The sequence below is a fragment of the Dermacentor variabilis genome, chromosome 2, assembly GCF_050947875.1.
Source record: "Dermacentor variabilis isolate Ectoservices chromosome 2, ASM5094787v1, whole genome shotgun sequence".
NCBI lineage: Eukaryota > Metazoa > Arthropoda > Arachnida > Ixodida > Ixodidae > Dermacentor > Dermacentor variabilis.
In genome coordinates, this window is record NC_134569.1 from 253,378,455 (window position 1) to 253,396,453 (window position 17,999).

General features: G+C 47.7%; 1 protein-coding gene across 6 annotated transcripts in view; it reads right to left on the bottom strand.

Annotated features, from left to right (window-relative positions):
* The window catches only part of LOC142573238 (dual oxidase maturation factor 1-like), a 245,561-nt gene that overhangs the window by 35,390 nt on the left and 192,172 nt on the right, over nucleotides 1-17,999 (bottom strand). For all 6 annotated transcript variants that reach the window (XM_075682842.1, XM_075682843.1, XM_075682838.1 and 3 more), the window contains 2 exons: nucleotides 15,975-16,340; nucleotides 1,272-1,497 (listed from right to left, as the gene is read on the bottom strand). In XM_075682842.1, coding sequence (XP_075538957.1) covers nucleotides 1,272-1,497; nucleotides 15,975-16,264 — 516 coding nt within the window. In that variant the 5' untranslated portion in view covers nucleotides 16,265-16,340. The remainder of the gene's footprint in view (nucleotides 1-1,271; nucleotides 1,498-15,974; nucleotides 16,341-17,999) is intronic.

The window sequence follows — 17,999 nt, forward strand, 5'->3', positions numbered from 1 at the left end:
TATTTGTAAACAAATAGCAAATCATAATTTTTAGAATACGAAACTATCAACCCTACAACTCTGTAACTCAGAAAACAGGATATAACAATTCTGTCAATTGAATTTGATAGTTCATCTGAAGCGGACAAAATTGATATGTTACAATTGAATCTGAATATATTCAGTAATATAACGTAACGAATTCGCGTAAGATGTAAATTCGCATGTCAAATTTGTCCCCCTTGAGTGTCATAATAAATTCCGTTTACAGAAGCGAGATATTTGTTCTTGAAGCAGAACTATTAATTTTCAAACTTCATGCGTCTATTTCTTTTTTCAAACATGCGAATTTTTTAAAGTTTGTTCAACAAAATTCAAGGCGTAAATCAAACTTCCGCTTTCAACAGTCATTAGAATTTAGTTTTCTCTCTCAAATGCAACAAATCTCATTATTATCGGTCCAGGGGTTATCTTAGAAAAGCGTTTTTGCGTTTTACATCTATTTGAATAGGCCGCATCGGAGTTGGGCCCGAGCTAAAACTTCCTCTTAAGCTCTGCGAGAACGCTACATAAGTTGGTGTGTGAAAAACGTGAGGGCGAAAGGGACACGTGCCGATTAGATTGGAGCTGCTTTCCTTAGATGGACACTGCACCAAATCAGTTTAGACTAATGAATTATGCCTGCACAACTGCGTTAATTGTCCTGTAACAAGTTGATGTAACAAGAGAAAATGAAGCCCGGGCTCGAATTCCTTGAATGATGCGCCGCAACTAGAGGGCCGTCAGGTCAGCGTGTTTTCATGAATTTTGAAGTACTTTGTCGTATTTGTGTCGTGGTGCTGCAACGCAAGTTCTCAAAACTCGCCTAATTCAGTATTTTTCTCTTTCTAATACATTCTATTCAACGATCAGTAGTAAGAAGAAAACTAACTGATGCGCCGCCGATAGCGTAAAAATTGGTGACGCCACGGCGAGACAGTGTGCAAACTTGAAGGCGCAGTCGCCACCTGTGCCTCCCGTGCCAAGTAGCCCACAAACAACTAGGCTCAACCCACCCACAGCAAATGGGGCACTGCGCTACCAGTTGACGGACCGGGGACGCCCTTATTTACGGCACGTATCGGAAATCTCAAACTAGAGCTAGCAGAGCAATGGCGCTGACTCAATCGCCACTAGCAGTGCACAGATTGCTTTGGTAGAAATCGCTCGTTCTCACCAAAGCCGAGTAGTTGACCGCGAAACACACTGTAGCGCGCTGAAGGACGCAAGGCGCCAATCCTGAACGCGCTCACCTGACTCAAGTAGTCCAGCACCGTGAGGATCGGGAAAGGCAGGCCCTTGACAAGCGCCTCGTGGTATTCCTTGCGCAGCGATGTTGGCTTCGGCCACGCAAACTCTTCGTTGAAGCGAATGTCGGCGCTGCTGTTGCTCCCGGCTTCGACCACGTACGTCACGTTCACCGAGTACAGACCGACATGCACGCCCAGCAGCGCAGGAAGCCGTTCCGCCGAAAAGGACCTGTGCAGAAGTGGACACTCTGAAAAGGACTGTGCCACATTGCGCAGAAAATGTCTGCTCTTCCCACTAATTCGTTAGCTCGGCTGATGAGCCCAGCGATGCACCACTCGGAACATGGCTTAGCAGCTACGGTGTTGCGCTGCTATAAGTAAGAGGTCGTGAGATCAAATCCCTGCCGCGGCGGCCACATACCGATGGGGGCGAAATGCAAAAGCGCTCGTTTTCCGTACGTTGGGGGCCCGGTAAAGATCCCCTGGCGGTCAAAATTAATCCGGAGTCACCCACTATGGCGTGAATCATAATCAAAGCGTGGTTTCAGCCCGTAACACCCCAAAATTAAATTCAGTTGTGCACTCGGAGGCTTCGTATTGAGAACTGTGATCATTAACATTTTTCGAAAGGGTTACTGCACGCAGCCTTTTGAGCACGCAATGCTGTAATCGTTATCGATACTAACATTGTTTGTAACCAAAGGCAACTTTTTGCTGCCAGATGCATCGTGATCCTCCTTCGCCCAGTAAATTCAAAGCACCTCGCGTGCGCTCAGACTCAAAGCGCTTATCAATACTCAGTGCCTCCGCAGTTTGCTAAAAATAACAAAAAAATGAGCAGTTTCGCTCAAAAGGCGGAGCATTGATAGCGATAGCGAAGTACTACACAACTACGCGAAATAAATTTCCTAGTTTTTTTGGGCATACAAATTGCAGTAAACTTTTGATTACTAAACAAAGTAGGCATTCTCGAAGTGTAATTTAAGTTGGCGGATCTCCACTGGGTGTCGGCACCTATAGAAGTGACAACGTAAGCGAACTCTAGCGACAGCTGCCTTATGAATAGTCCGCTGTAAGCTAGAGATAGTGTACTCCATGAGACGAACGCCGGCTCCGGTTAAGACATAATTGCGTTGTGTTCTGTTGCCCACTTTTTTTTGCTTGTACATCTTGCGCAGCACTCTAAGCGAACTGCACGGTAACTTTTGCTCTGGCATGCACGCACCACTACCCATGCCTAGAATGTCATGCAAATCGCTCCCCTCGCGAAACAACCTGCCACTCCCCAGTGTGTGGCCGTAAGTAAAGGCGGAACTAAACAACCCTCGCTGTGGCGTGTGCGACAGCCTGTAATTTTGACGAAGATGCGCCAGGGCCACGGGGTATTCCACCCGACCCCGAGTAGGTCGAGTGAAATCCGGAACGCGCAGCTTTCCAAGGTCGCCGCCCCAACCGTCTTCGCCGCCAACGCTGTGACTGCATCCGTTCTCATCGCTGTTGCCGCCCCGACGTGAAACACTCCATCACGGCCATTGTTCAGCCTTGACAGGTTGGCCTAAATGCTCGGTATCGCAAGATAATGCCTGTCGTTCTAAGGTCACCACTACACGATAGTATAAGCACGCGATACTTTAGACACATGACTGCCGATAAAAAAGTTTGTGGGTGAAACATTATTTTGAATTAAACTCTAATAATTTTTTTTTACAGTCTAGAAGGTCTTATAGGCATATGACCACTGGCTGGAAAAGTTGGCCGTTTACGTCCTGCCAGCTACCGGGCGCCACCGGGCGTCTCGTAATACAGCGCCTCTGTGTCTCAGAAGCGGCACGTCGGCAGTACAAGAAAAACCGCCGCAAGGTCCGCTCAACGCGCGGCCGCCTGCAGCGGTCGTGCCGGCAGCAGTGTTTCGCCGGGCATCGCGTCGCGCTATGCCGCGACAGAACGAACGACGCTCTCCGTGGCGCGCCACGAGGGTCCGCATAATTCCTATGCAAATAATATTAAAACATATTGCGCAAAAAACCATCGACGATCTTACCGATGTAAGCGAATAGCTATACGTTTGTAGAAAGCTACTGGCTTCATTAAAGGTGCGCAAATGTTGAACGTGATTATGTGTTGCAATGTTCAGGAAGTGCTTGTTCTTCGATAGCGTGATTTCGCATAGAACGTAGCCACTAATGAGCGCATCCATAGCGGTTATACTTGTACACGCCATCACGTTGTCTCCCACCGCCGAGGACGCGCTGGCGCGCAACCGGTTCTCAGCGAGTGTGTGATTCAGCTTTCATTCTTTTCTGAAAAGTGTCATTACTTCCACTGTTATAAGTGTCTCTGTGCCGTTCCAGAGCGGTTATATGCACATGGCGTGATTATTATTTATGCTGTATGTGTTGCTTGTGACATACGATGTGCCATACACTGTAAAAATGTTTACAACCTTAAGGGATTTTTGTTGCCGCACTGGTAACACTTTTCCCGTTAGGGCCTTGCAACAATTTATGGAGGCTGACAACGGAGCTCTAAATAGACGTGTGATGACAAAAGACTTAGTTGAAAGCTATGCAGTCATTCTGGCAGGCTTGGGCGCACAGAAATATCCGACAAGAGAGTCTCATATCCAACCCTGTGAAATTATCCTGTCAGATATTTCTGTTAACATTTTTAGGGCAAAGAAAAGCGTGACACAAGAGGCGTTTGCGCTAAGCATTATTAACTTACAATACCCACTAGCCCACCAGTCTGTTCGGTTGGATATTTCTGTGCGCCCAAGACTGCCAGAATGATTGGATAGTTGTTCGACTACGTCCTTTGTCATCGCACGTATATTTAAAGCTCCGTTGTCGTCCTCTATGAATCTACGCGCGAAGTCAGCTCGTCAAATGGGCGGCGTTTGTCTCAGGCCTTTTCAGTGTCTGTCAGTGCCGGCGTCTAGGAGCACCGAGAGCCGATAGTGTCGTGTGCGCAATAGCCATCACACGCTTGCACGTCACCCGCGTTCACCGTGTGAAACTTTCTTGAGAGGCCCTCGGGGTGGTACCCGTGTGACAAGAGCCTTAAGGATGTGAAAATTTTTACAGGGTACAACTTGAATACTTTGTGAAGAGTGCTATTCGGCGTTTATAGACATTTTATTTTCTTGCGTGTTTCAGCTTGTTTAGCTCACGTGTACTGTTTTACGAAGAGGAACAGCCACCATCTCACATGACACTAAACTGTCTTGCGCAGACAGGTAAGGATAACCTCAACACAAAAGCCTCGCTTCACATACATTCCACGTGTCCGCAGAATGTGCATAATTTCTTTTTCCTTCAATTATGGCGATGGTTAAAGATGCGGATGAGTAGACGGTTTGACGACGGCCGTCGTCATCGGCATGCTGGACACCAGTAAACGGCAACCCAGTTTCGACCTCGCTGGCAGTTGTAAAATGGGAAGCGGTACGTCATGCCACAATCATTCACAAACGGGAACTGGATGGAGCCTGCATCTAGCCTGTATGCTTCTAAAGGTCAAACATAGTTAACACGCCACGCATTCAAACAAGAGAAGCACAATAATTATCACGAGCAGACGGTGTTGATCGCAAAAGTAGGCATGTGGTTGTCGTGTTTCGTGTTTGCTTCTGAAGTACACCTTACCTAATGGATTAAACAGGAGAGCCGGCAAAAAAGGACGTGCCGCCTCGCAATCATTGTCAATACATATGCTCTCATCGTTTCACTGGGCTAAGATCGCTTGCGAGATTCACCACCGCCGCGCCGCCTGTATGCAGCGCAGCAAATTCGGTACCGGATAACTTGTCCTTCTGTGTACGTGCCGCATTTTAGTGGCCGCGGTATCTCAGGTGGTGGTGAAAAACTTTATTGAAAGGGGGAAAGGTAAAGGGGGACGTGGCTCAGGGAATGGGCTAAAGTAAGGCCCTGGGCCTGCTTGGCCTTCTCCGCCCAGTCCACCAGTTCAAGCTGTCGGTCGACGTCCCAGGAACTGAGCCAGGCTGTCCAGTCAGTCTCGCTGCTGACGGGGGAATGACAGAACGGGAGCGAGGTGCAATCCCACATTATGTATGTGAGTGTTCCTGTTTCTGAACAGAGCCTACATTGGTCGCTTTCCTTGCCCCTGTGATTTTGTTAAGCGGTAGCTTAGTGAATATGGTGTTGGGCTGCTATGCACGAGGTGGCGGGATCGAATCCCGGCCACAGCGGTCGGATTTCGATGGGGGCCACATGCGAAAACACCCGTGCACTTAGATTTAAGTGCACGTTAAAAAGCCCCAGGCGGTCCAAATTTCCGGAGTCCTTTAGTATATGGCGTAGCTCATAATCAAATCGCATTGTTTTCTCACTTAAAATCCCATAAGTTTCTTCCGGATTTTGTTCCCGTGCTTTTGCTGCGCGTTTTATCGTCCACGTGTTGAATCTGTAACCATACTGTAATAAGTGTCGGTTATTTTCAAGCATTTTTTCCTGTAAAAATTACGCGATTATACCTGTACGGAGACAAAACATCAAGATTCCATTTATCAAGCCATGCGCACAGTCCGAAAAGGGAGAAAGAAAAGAACATCAAAAAGGTTAGTGTGCAATGCGTACAGCAAAAATAGGATGGTGCGCCGTTTCTACTGCCGTCTGCCCCGACAAGCCTGGGTTCCGCTGTAGCAGATGGTGCCGGAAGCGTTCTGCAGTGTCAGCTCTTGGGTGAAAGACTTAGCGTGTAAGTGGTTGCTGCCACATAAGATTCTGTCTGCTACACCTGCCGAGCAGCTATAGTTCGGTAAGTACGCTTTGAGTTTGATGAAGACGAAGTGATTCTTGTAGAGACCACTGCTCAATCGCGCTGCAGTATTTTTGGCTTTTTCCAGTGTTTCACTGGGAGACGCCGCTGCCATTGCCACGGAAATGGAAGTGGAGTCGGTAGAACGCCGACGCGACGTGAATACTTCGGCAGGAACCGGCCCGAGAAATTGCCCTCCAAGTCAAGCTGACAGCGAGGGAACTGTGTTGTACTCCGGCTCAATCGACGACGCCTCAGATGGCGAAGGCTTCGAAAGAGTGGTACACCGGAAGGCCAAGAGAAGAAATATCAGCGCACGGTCTTCGTCAAGTCAGTCAACCGTAATGCCACAGCGAAGGCCATCGGCGCACACAATGTTTTTTTGTGCCGGACACACCTGCTGACAATCTCAACCGCTTTAGTAGACAATCGATCTCCGTTTCTCTGGAGACTCTTGTCCCAGGAAAAATCAAAGATATCAGAATTAATAATCCATAGAATGTACTGGCTATTCATGTCCACAACCGAAGCGTAATCAATGCGTTGATGGCAGTAAAGCTCGTAGGCAACATCAATGTCCATTACCTTATTCGGCAGGACAACAAAACCATGGATGGTGTTCTTTATGATAATGACACATCGATTTGCGACAGCGACCTTCCCATTTTAGTCAAACCTGAGACAGATGGTGTTGCCTTACTGTAAGCTCGGCGCCTTGGCGATTCGACCTGTGTAAGGCTCGTGATTTAAGGTGACTGCCTACCATCACATGTAAAGGTAGGCCATTTTCGGCATGTGGCACGGCCTTTCGTACAGATAGATACCACTTCAGTGTAGAAGGTGCCAAAGAACTGGACACGTGAGTGCTGTCTGCCGAAATACAACGATATGCCCACGATGTTCCGAACCGCACGACTTTGACACTTGCCGTGCCACGGAGCTCAAGTGCCCAACTCGTGAAGGCTCGCACGCTGCATCCTCAAAAGACTGTCCACGCCTAGAGGAAGAGCAGAGAATCTTGACAAAAATGGCCACAGACGGATCATCACACAGATATGCTTCTGCTGCGATAAGGCGACATCGCTCCCGGAAACGAATGTCTACGAACTCCTCTTCCGGTTTAAGAGAGAAGTGTCGTCCGGCAACGCCACCTCCTGTTACATCTGTCTCCAGTAAGAGCACGAGTTTGAGCTAAAAAATCAGCCATACAGTTCACGTTTCATTAGGTAAGGTGTGCCACTACCGAAAACATGTAACACACCAGAACCATATCGCATGACTCCCCACTTAAAGTCCAATGTCGCTTCAGTTGACCAAAATAGAGACAATGATTCACAAGTAATTGCTATGCTAAAATCACTCACGAATTCCATGCGTCTACTACTGACAAACATGGATACTGCGGCTGCTCGTAGCGCACTGCAAGTACTGTACACACTGACTCCAGTGCTTGAAAGCATCTTATAGCAATATGGCCGGCCCCTCGCTGCCCTTCCACAATGAAGTCAAGAAAGCACCTCTATCGCAGTGGAATGCCCGAGGCCTCAAATCAAGAATTTCACATTTTAGACACTTTGTTTTCGAAAACCGTTTTCCCATCCTCGTAATTTGCGAACCGAACGTGCAGAACGTTATACGCAATTATGGCTATGAGGCATTCATGTCCTCCACCTGTGGTGCTGTGAGCAACGTAATTGTATATATTAAATGTGATCTGACATACGTGTCGCACCCAGTCCCGCCTAACGACGAGAAACAGTAGGCTTGTTTAATTGTAACAAGGAAGCTTACGTTCACTCTCGCCGCTGCTTACATTGCTCCTTCAAGTCGCTTTGACCCTAAGCGACTGCAAGACGACCCGGGACCTACGATTCGCACCGGAAATTTTAATGCTCACCATCCGCTTTGAGGGAGTTTGGAGATGGACTCCAGCGGAAGGAGACTAGCACCTTTTACCACACAGCACGACCTTTACTACCTCTACAACGGTAGCCCGACATATTTACGCGGGCTTACACACAGCAGCCGCCTAGACTTGACCCTGGTTTCTCGACGTCTTGAAAGAAACGTGCAGTTGTTCCCAGACATCCAATAACATGGAAGCCACCATATTCCAACATACCTGAAGACCAAGGGACTATTTAAATGCTCTTCCACGACTCTCCCGCGAATTTACTGGTCGGCGTTTCGGTCACAGATGGAGAAAGTACGCCAGCAAGAGAGCCATCCTTGCCTGGAACACGAAATTCAAAAAGCCATGCAAGAGGCTATACGCGGTTTTTAGCCTTTCTTGAAATATGAATAAATTGAAGCCGAACTGCAGCGACTACGAGCGATTCCACGGCGGGCTGAAATGAGATAGAGGAGAACTAAATGCATCCATGATCTCAGAGAGGCAAGGCAGATGCAAAGACTCAACGCCCCAATGATGCACTACAATCTAAAAGATGGAAACGTTTCAATGAGCTGTTGGATGCACGTCAGCGCTTATCTCAGATATGGAGAACCGTGCGTGGACTTCGCGTATCACCGCAACAGCGTGTTCCTTTCAAATGTCTCGCTTTGCACCAAGACGGCACAGGCATTGGCATTGCTGAAGAATTTCGCTCAATACTTGCCAGCTTGCAGCCCCAACGTGCACTTACACCCATTGTCACTCCTGTCCCTCGGGATTCCCGCATGGATGTAATGTTTCCTGTGGATGAGCTTGAAGCGGCCCTGGCGACTTGCATGCTCTTCGTCACCTGTGCCAGACGGCGTTACCTATGCGATGATCGGCAATATTGGGAAGAAAGCGCGACTTATGCTGCTGAACTATTACAACGAGTCTTGGCGCAACGATTTGGTTCCACGTGAATGGAAATGCAGCTGCTTGGTTCCAATACTCAAACGTTGTAAATTAGCAATAGATTTGTCATCGTACCGCCCCATCGCTCTGGCCAGTTGTATAGGGAAAATAATGGAAAGAATGATTTTGACGCGCCTGGAATGGTACCTGGAAAATTACAATGTGCACCCATATGCTATGGCTGGCTTCCGACGTTGGCGCTTATCCATAGATAACGTCATCGATTTGGTGACGTTTATTAAACATCAAAAACATCTGAACTGACTCACTGCAGCATTATTCCTTGACATAAAAAGCGCCTATGATAATGCAGTTCATTGTGCCATTATAGAGACTCTGACTGAAGCCGGAATTGGTGGCCGCACTTTTCAGTGGCTGTGCAGTTATTTGACAGACAGGCATTTCATCGAGATGACCGAGGATGGTGCCACGACTCAACACCATACATTCCGTGGAGTACCACAGGCGGAGTATTGAGCCCGACGCTATTCAACCTAGTGCTCGTTGGCCTAGTGCGATGCTTGCCCAACACAGTTCGAGTATCAATATATGCCGGCGACAGTTGCATTTAGGCGTCTGCTGTAACACGACTAGAGGTACGAGCACGGCTCCAAAAGGCAGCTACGTTAACATCACTGTACTTGCAAAAACAGAACTTAGAGCTGTCTTCAGAGAACTGCTGCCTTGTTACATTCACTCGGAAGACAATGAAACGTTACTATGTAAGTGTCAATGGGCAAGTAATTGCGAAACGCACGGAAACACCGCATTTAAGGGTAATTATCGGCCGGGATTTATCTTGAAGCCTGCACTTTTCATACCTAAAGAGGAGGTTAGTGACAATAATACATCTCAAATTTCTCGGCAGAAAGTCACGGGGACCATCGATGCGGTCAATGCCGCAGCTTTATAAGCCTTGTTCCTTGGTTTCGCAAGGTACAGCCTCCCTTTGCTTGGTAACACCTGCAAAACAAACCTGCGTGTACTCCAGGGACTACAGGCCTAAGCTTTAAGGACGTGTCTCGGTCTTCCGAAGTGTGCGTCTACAGAAGCAACGATTGTCATACCTCGAGATCACCCAATATCAACGCACTTTGTAACGGACGTTCTCAGGGCGCATATTCGGCACGTTGCCTGACTACCTGCTCATCATCTTGCCGCTTTACCCGCAGAAAGGCCGCACACAGCTTTCAATCGTATAATTATTGCCAATCGTTCGTCGTAGCCATCGAACTACATGCCTGCAGCAAGACCATCCTCACCTTTATGGCGCCTGCATAAACCTGAAATACGCCTCACCATCACAGGAATCACGAGGAAAGCTAACATGCCGTCGTTTGCCCTGAAGCAAGCCACATTACGACTTTTACATAAGGTGTACAGTGGCCGCGTACATGTGTACATCGATTGCTGAATCACACTTGGAAATTCAGCTGTCGCTGAGGTGATACCAACAAGATCCGCCAAAATACAGCTAAAAACGTTACATGTATCATCCACAGCTGCTGAACTTGTAGCCCTGCGTGCAGCTCTTCATTTCATTCAGGAGGAACCACCCCATACATGGTCAATCTTCTGCGATTATAAGGCAGCTCTACAGAGTGTACTCTCAGCACTTCACCTATTCACATTACCAGCTCGTCGCAGAGACCAGACAAGTCCACCATCGCTTAGTTGACGAAGGACACGACATATCAACAGTTGCCTAGTCACTGTGGAATACATGACGATGATCTAGCAGGCGCACGTGCCCTATCTGCCCATGACGGTGTCCACTGCGTTGCCATTCCTCCTTCTAGAGCCGAAGCAGCGGAAAAACTTTCCTTACTTGCACATGACCTAACATTAGCTCAATGGAATTAATCCGAGTTCACAAGTGTACGCCTTCATACCGTGGAGCCTAATTTACAGCTCCGTATTCCACCCGACCTTCCACGACGTAACCGCACCCTTCTGGTCCGTCTGTGGCTTGGAGTAGCATTTTCAAATGCGTACTCCTTTCTTATCGGATTGGCCAACGGCCCATTTGGTGACTTCTGTGGGTGCAATGAACCAATCGCGCACCTTCTTTGTGAGTGTCCTCACTTCAACCCTCATCGAGCGGTCCAAGACAAACTGGACAAGCGCCCAATAACAGAAAACAGCATCCTTGGAAACTGGCCTACGCGATGATCAGCGCGATCCGCTGTGAAGGCGCTGCTGCGGTACTTAAAGGACACGGGACTTTCTGACAGATTGTGACGGCATATTGGGTGAGGTCGGATTAAACGGTGACACTGCGCAACACTACGAACGCCTTCTCAGACTGCGTGATAGTTCCCACAGAAACAGTTCGTGTGTATCGTTTGTACGCGTGTTTGTGCATGTATTTTTTCTTTTTTTTCTTTTTTATCCTTTTCTCTCTCTCACCTATCGCATCCCTTCGTCCCTCGCTCAGTACAGGGTAGCCAACCTGAGATAATCTCTGGTTAACCTCCCTACCTTTTCCTTGTCTTTCCCTCTCTCTCTCTCTCTCTCTGTTCTTGAGTTTGATAGAATAGTGAGGGTTGCGTTAAAGAAGTAAAAAGCTTTGCATTTGCAGTGCAACACACATGCTCGCCGAGCTGGGCATTTACTCACCGTGCATGGTGCGTAGCTCGGAGCATGCGCATGCGTGATTTGTCGTTCACGTCACACGGGGGAACATTATGAGAACTTTGCAGTCGCAGGCAGACACGCACCTCTATGACAGCTGTCATCATTCCGCCCAATTGTACAGACTCTGCTCTCGCGAAATTGTGGCTCGATCATGCAGCTCCAATGCGGTCATATTTTTCTGCGCTCACGGAAACGAGCGTCGCGAATACACTTGTTTAGACTTGAGCAGGCGTGATCGAGTTGGCGAAAATAATGACGAGGCACCAATGCAATTTAACTTTTTTTCACCTAGACAAAACTTGTAATTTTGTTCGTACTGTCATAAATCCCAACTTCACCATATTAATAGGAAGTTATACAAGGAGAATGCCAGCAAACTTGAAATTCGAAAAAATCGAGAAGCAGACACAGACAAAGCGACAGGAAGGTGCTTCTCAATTTATTTCTACTTTCAGGTTTGCTGGCATTCTTAGTATAACCATTACCAACTAGCCCAACAAGCCGCTCTCATAATAGGAAGTTAACTAGATATCTCGCTGTACCTTAAGCAAGAGTTCAACCTAAGAATGGTTATTAAAAAAGAGGTCACTGCATTCTTCGGAGCATCAACCTTTCATTGACGAAGCGTAGTGCCTGTCATGCGCATTGTTCTCTTTTATCACGCTTGCTATGCATGCAAGCGCTGAAATTTTACTACATATTGCGGCGTTTTTCACAAGCATAGAAACTTGGACTTGAGGTTTATTTTTCATTTCGTTTACCTCGTTCCAGAACGCTCCTTGGAATCAACCAGGTCGAAGCACAAATGCAGTGGCAAAACCATCGGCCCGTAAAAAGGTGCTAAGCCTAAAGTTTTCGATAACAGAAGCCCGCAGAGTCATTTTGGTAAGATGTATTTTTCTACCTCTAGCATCTCTTTTCAAGTGTCCAAGTCAGAATGGAATGTGGCATAGTGAGGGCGCACTCGGCAAAAATTTTCCATGCCCAAGAACAGAAAAGGCAGCGGCGCAAAAGGACACGGACGAAGACGAGGCGAGAAGGACGGGCGCTGAACTTTAAACATTTTTGTGAATGATTCACGAATCAGCGTTTGATTCATGAGTTCACCACTAGTTTATGCCACCTCGTCTCTGTCCGCTTATTTTCTTATTTTCGTCTTTTTTTTCTTTTTTACGCTGCTACCTTTTGTACAAACGCGCCCAATTTGCCACATTATACTCCGTTCATTTTCTGCCAAACAGCTCGTGTAATTCTCCAGTGTGGACGAATATTGAAGCTGTAGCATCAAATGTCTTTTTTCGTCAACGATACCAGAAAGCTAATGTGCAATAAACCAGTTACTTTCTATCTTTTGGCTTGGTGATGAAAATAGTTTGGCAGCAGCATTTCTGCTTGTGCGAAATTCACTCATCAGTATTCCAGAATAAAATAACTGATTGTTCTTTCTTTCCTTGCAGTTAAGGCGGACACACCAATCCTGCCGTGCACTTCGTCCTTGTACCACCCAAAAATGTAATATTACTTGCCGGAAGGAGCAATAACCGAAGACATTTTGGTACCACATGGTTCCATTTTATTGCAAGGCAGATCACAGATCTTCTTCATTGCGTACTCCGACATAGTTAGCCGATCATTGGTATATAATGGTGAACTACGGAACACAAACAATTACACTTGCTCATTAATTTTTCCATTGATTTGACTCATTTATTTGTTTAGATTGCGTTTTGACTTCTTTCTTCAGCTCCAGTGACATCTAACATATTCAAATAAGTTCTGATACTCTTTTATGTTGGCATCAGCTATCGCGTGGATTTTATTGCCAGCTACTTTTTTTCGCTTCTTTTTCAACTTTTCTTGCTTCAGAAACAATACATAACAAGTAACGTGCAAAGTAATGTGAACGTACCACGTAGAAAAGGACGACTCTGCAGCAAGTGGAATGAAGAATACTTTTGCACTAAACGAGTGAATCTATAATAATGAATGATAATGAATGTAGCAGGTTCGTTTTTATCGGAAAGCACAGATCGATAATATACCGAAAAATTGATAAAATTTTTGTAATTATGATTGCTTGTTAATGGGGTGCTGTGCAATGAAATTACAGAAGGCAGTATTTTTTACAGGCAATAGCTGTAAATATGGCGGCCTTTAATTACAGTATCATTGAATGAAATAACAGGAGTCTGTACTCTACAGGGTAAATTCCTACAAAGGTGACGGCGTGTTGTTGCGGTGTCGTGGAATGAAGTTACAGACGCCTGTATTTTTTACCGGTAGTTACTGCAAATATGACGGCGCGTTATCGCAGGTCTGTAAAACGGCATTACAGATGGTGCATGCTTTACTGGAAATAGCTGGCAGCCGATGCTGGCGAGAGAAATCCAGTAAGAACAGCGGCGATTGTTTGAGCGTATGGGCGACGTCCCGCGTTTGCTTCGCATCGCATTGCGAGCGCTTCTGGCCGGCAGTAAAGTTTAGGCCAAAATTAGCGGAACACGAGGTGTTTGCGTTATGCAGTCGATGTTGCCTTCTCATTTAATAGTTGGATGTTTCTTGTTTCAAATGGATTGCATTGCATTGTCATACAGGTTCAATTGACATCACACGGTCATTGTCACGAATTCCATGACCTGAGAGATCGGTGATAGGATGCTCCTTCTTTGGATCTTTGTTTCTTCATATATTAGGTAGCAGCTGTCACTGACATATCGGTCTTTAAACAGCGCTATAGGCAGAACTGGAAGCTGCGTCCGGTAAGATATGCACAGGAGGCGGTCATTCGAGGCTCAGGGGCCCAACCCCGCGCAGGAAGAAGCTTAGGGCGTTATTAACAGTATTCACGAAATGGCTCTCGCGAGCAAAGATAGGGCCCTATAACGTAAAGCTATTCCAATGTGTTCTTATTCCAATCTCCTGAGGTCAAATTTCCGTAGCCATCGACGCAAGCATCGGGTGGCCACCCGCCGGATTCTCTGAACAGACCAATCAAACCCTCTCCTCGTTCATAGGAGGTCACTTTTGTTTGCTTGAAAAACGAATAAAATTGGCTACACTGAGCGGCTTGTCTTATCTAATTGGCTCACGAGAGGCGAGGAGCACGCTCAAGTGGAGAGGGATTCGATGGGGCCGAGCCACTACACAGAAAATCGATAACCGGATGAAGAGGGTAGTGCCGGCGTCTGCGATTGGTCCGCTTTTCCTAGCTTAGTCTGCGGTGGCTCGTCGACAATCGCGGCGGCATGCAAAGGAAGCATAAGAGTGACGCTAAAACGGATCCTCAGCAAAGGAGAGTTGGCAGAACGAGGTCGTAAACGGGCCGAAAGTACTCGTAAATGTTACACGGCTACGCAGAAAGCTTTATTATACGCAAATAAACCCATGCTCTTCGACATGTGCGAGTAGCCCGTGCCTGAGCGATCAGCGCCAGCCATCTTTTATTCCTTTCGGAAAGGGGCAGCCTGTAGCTATTCAGAAGAAAATTCTGTTTTGTTCGGCATATTAATGCATCTTTATCGCGTACACGTCACTTTGACGTGGTGAGTTTTTGCGTATTTGTGACGTCGTGTGAGAGGCAGGTGAAGTGGGCGCAGCCCGAAATCTTTTGACCAAAGGCCGAGGGCTAACGGCGAAGAGGCGTCGAATTAGAAATAAATATTTTTCCTTTGCTCGGTCAAATAATGCATAATCCGTGTGTACACGTTATATCAGATGGGGAGCTATCGCGGTTTTCGTGACGTCGCGTGACAGACACGTGAAGTGGGAGTGGTCCAAAAAGTTTTTGACCAATCGCGGAAGGCTGATTGCAAAATTGGAATAGAAAAAGTTTGGAATAGTTTTACGTTTCAGCGCCCCTAGTTTACATATCGGGGACCGGCCGGTGTCGCTATTCCGCGTGCGCACATCTGCCGCGTCGTGATGCGGCAAACTCATCGCGCCAACAAATGCGAGCCGGCGCTGGGCAAGCGACGCATTGCGTTCACCGCCGGGCAAACTGGTCGGGGCCAAGCAGGTCGCGCCTCTGTGGAAAGAATCAGCCCACATCGCAGTGACATCGGAAACATCTCCGCTGTCGCATTTGCTTTCCGGGCTCTGTCACCACACAGATAATTATATTTTACGCGCACAATCGCAGCTCCCTAGCTCGGTCATCTTTGCTGTAATTCACCGGAAAGCTTATCCCGTACGAAATTCCATAATTCACCGACGCCCCTATAAACTCTCAGCGAGTATAGTTGCGTCACATTTATGTTGTTGCCCTCTTTCTTTGCAAGTTTGAGGAATGTATTTCCGGTTTTCTAATCCAAGTCCACTACACCTCAAGATACTTAGCACTTGCAGAGCATGATCTTATCATTTTACGATTGGCACGCAGCGCCATCAGCTCGTTCTTTCGTTTCTTGCTTGGAAGTGTTGAACGAGGTTCTTGTTGCATGACTCACCGATAGTAGGTGTGCGTCCGGCCCTGACCGACGTGCCAGCGCGATCCGTGCACGCTAATCATGATGGAAGCGCCCACGAAGAGGCTGAAGACCACGGTGACCACGGTGACGGCGCGCTCCTTGCGTATTCCCGGCACAATGGCGAGGAATGCCGCGAGGAGCGTGAAGAAGGCCAGGTACACGAGCACCTCGGCGCGGTCGGCGCTCACCGCGGTGCGGTTGTCGCTGGTGTACAGCGTCGGTCCGCCGTTCTCGCGGAACGCGTCGAACCATCCCGTGGTGCTGAGCATGGCCAACTGAGCTCGGGGGCGGCTGTCTTCGTCACGTGACGCCACTGGCAGCGCAGCAGCCTGGACACGAACAGTCCTGCGAATCCCCGAGGGAAGACTATGTAACTTCCACGCAAAACATTAATGAGCGCTAAAACAAGCCAGACATCTTCTTGTGCTTCTTTGTAATCGAGCCTTCACTTAGCTGAATCAGGAAGGAACAGCGCCAACTTAGCCGACCACGACAAGGAGAACGACAAAGGTCCTGTGTCGTTCTCCTTTTCGTGGTCGTCTTAGTTGGTGCTGTTCGTTCCTAATTGAAGTATGCACCATCTAGCCCAAATGAATGTCGTTCTAAACCTTCACTTGCGACTCAGCAGTCCTTGCTAAGCCCCGCAGGAACAATCTTAAGTTGTGGCTTCTTGAGAAAAACCATGTATGCGCAGCACACATGGAGTTTACGTTTTGGAATAAGTGCATTTGGCCATAGTTCGCCGCCGCGCGCGGTACGTGACCATATATATATATATATATATATATATATATATATATATCAGACGAAGGTTTTCGCGCCAGACCAGAGGGTGTACCATTCAAAAAAGAAAATAAGAACGAACGTTATGACACGCATTAATACTGACGTTTCGGCCCGAGGACCGGCCTTCGTCGGAGTGTGCGTATATATATTGTTGCAATTCACAAGCAGAGCAGGAACAGATAAAAAAGGGCAGGACAATTCAACTGCAGGCCAACTGAAAAACGATCGCGCAGGGACCTCTTCTCTTCCGCAATGCGCGAGATCTTCCGTCTTCCTCTACACGTGCCGCGTACTGGATGCGGCATTTGCCTCCCTGCAGAGAGAGCATCGTCTCGATGCTCACCTAGCGGCAGGAAGATGTGCCCGACGAGGTGTGGGCACTTCACTCCGAACAATAGGGCTTCATGCGCACAATGTGCACAGCTTCTGGTGGACGTTGCCTCGCCATGGAGGAAGCAGAACTGTAAGGGATGACCTCATAGTTCAGGTCGCAGAGGCGCCGTAAAACCTTGTAGGAACCAAAGTACCGCCGGAGTAGCTTTTTTGAAAGCCCTCGCCGACGGATGGGACTCCAAACGCCCGCTTCGTCACCTGGCTTAAATGTGATGCAGCGGCGCCACAGATTGCAGCACCGAGCGTCGTAGTCCTGTTGTCGGGCGATTTTGACGCAGGCGAGTTGTCTTGCTTCTGCAGCACGTTGAGCGAACTATTCAGCGACCATGCCTATATCACAGCTGTCATGCGGCAACATCGTATCGAGTATTAATGGTCACTTCATCTGCCATGAAGAAGGCTAAATGGTGACATTCGCGTTGTTTCCTGTTGAGCAGTGTTGTAAGCGAATGTAATGTACGGTAGAATGTCATCCCAATTTTTGTGCTCCACGTCTACATACACACTCAGCATGTCGGCGATAGTATTGTTCAAGCGTTCTGTTAGGCCGTTCGTTTGCAGGTGACAGGCTGACAGGCTGATAGGTGAGCCGTGCCGCTGAGGCTAAACACTGTCTCCAGAAGCATAGCCATAAAGGCAGTTCCTCTGTCCGTTATTATCACCGCTGGTACACCGTGCCTCAGAACCTCGTTTTCAATAAATAATCGCGCTGCTTGCACTGCGGTGCCACTTGGAAGGGCCTTGATTTCTGCATAGCATGTCAGGTAATCGGTGGCAACCTACATATTGCCAGTATTGGAAGTCGGGAATGGTCCAAGAAGGTCC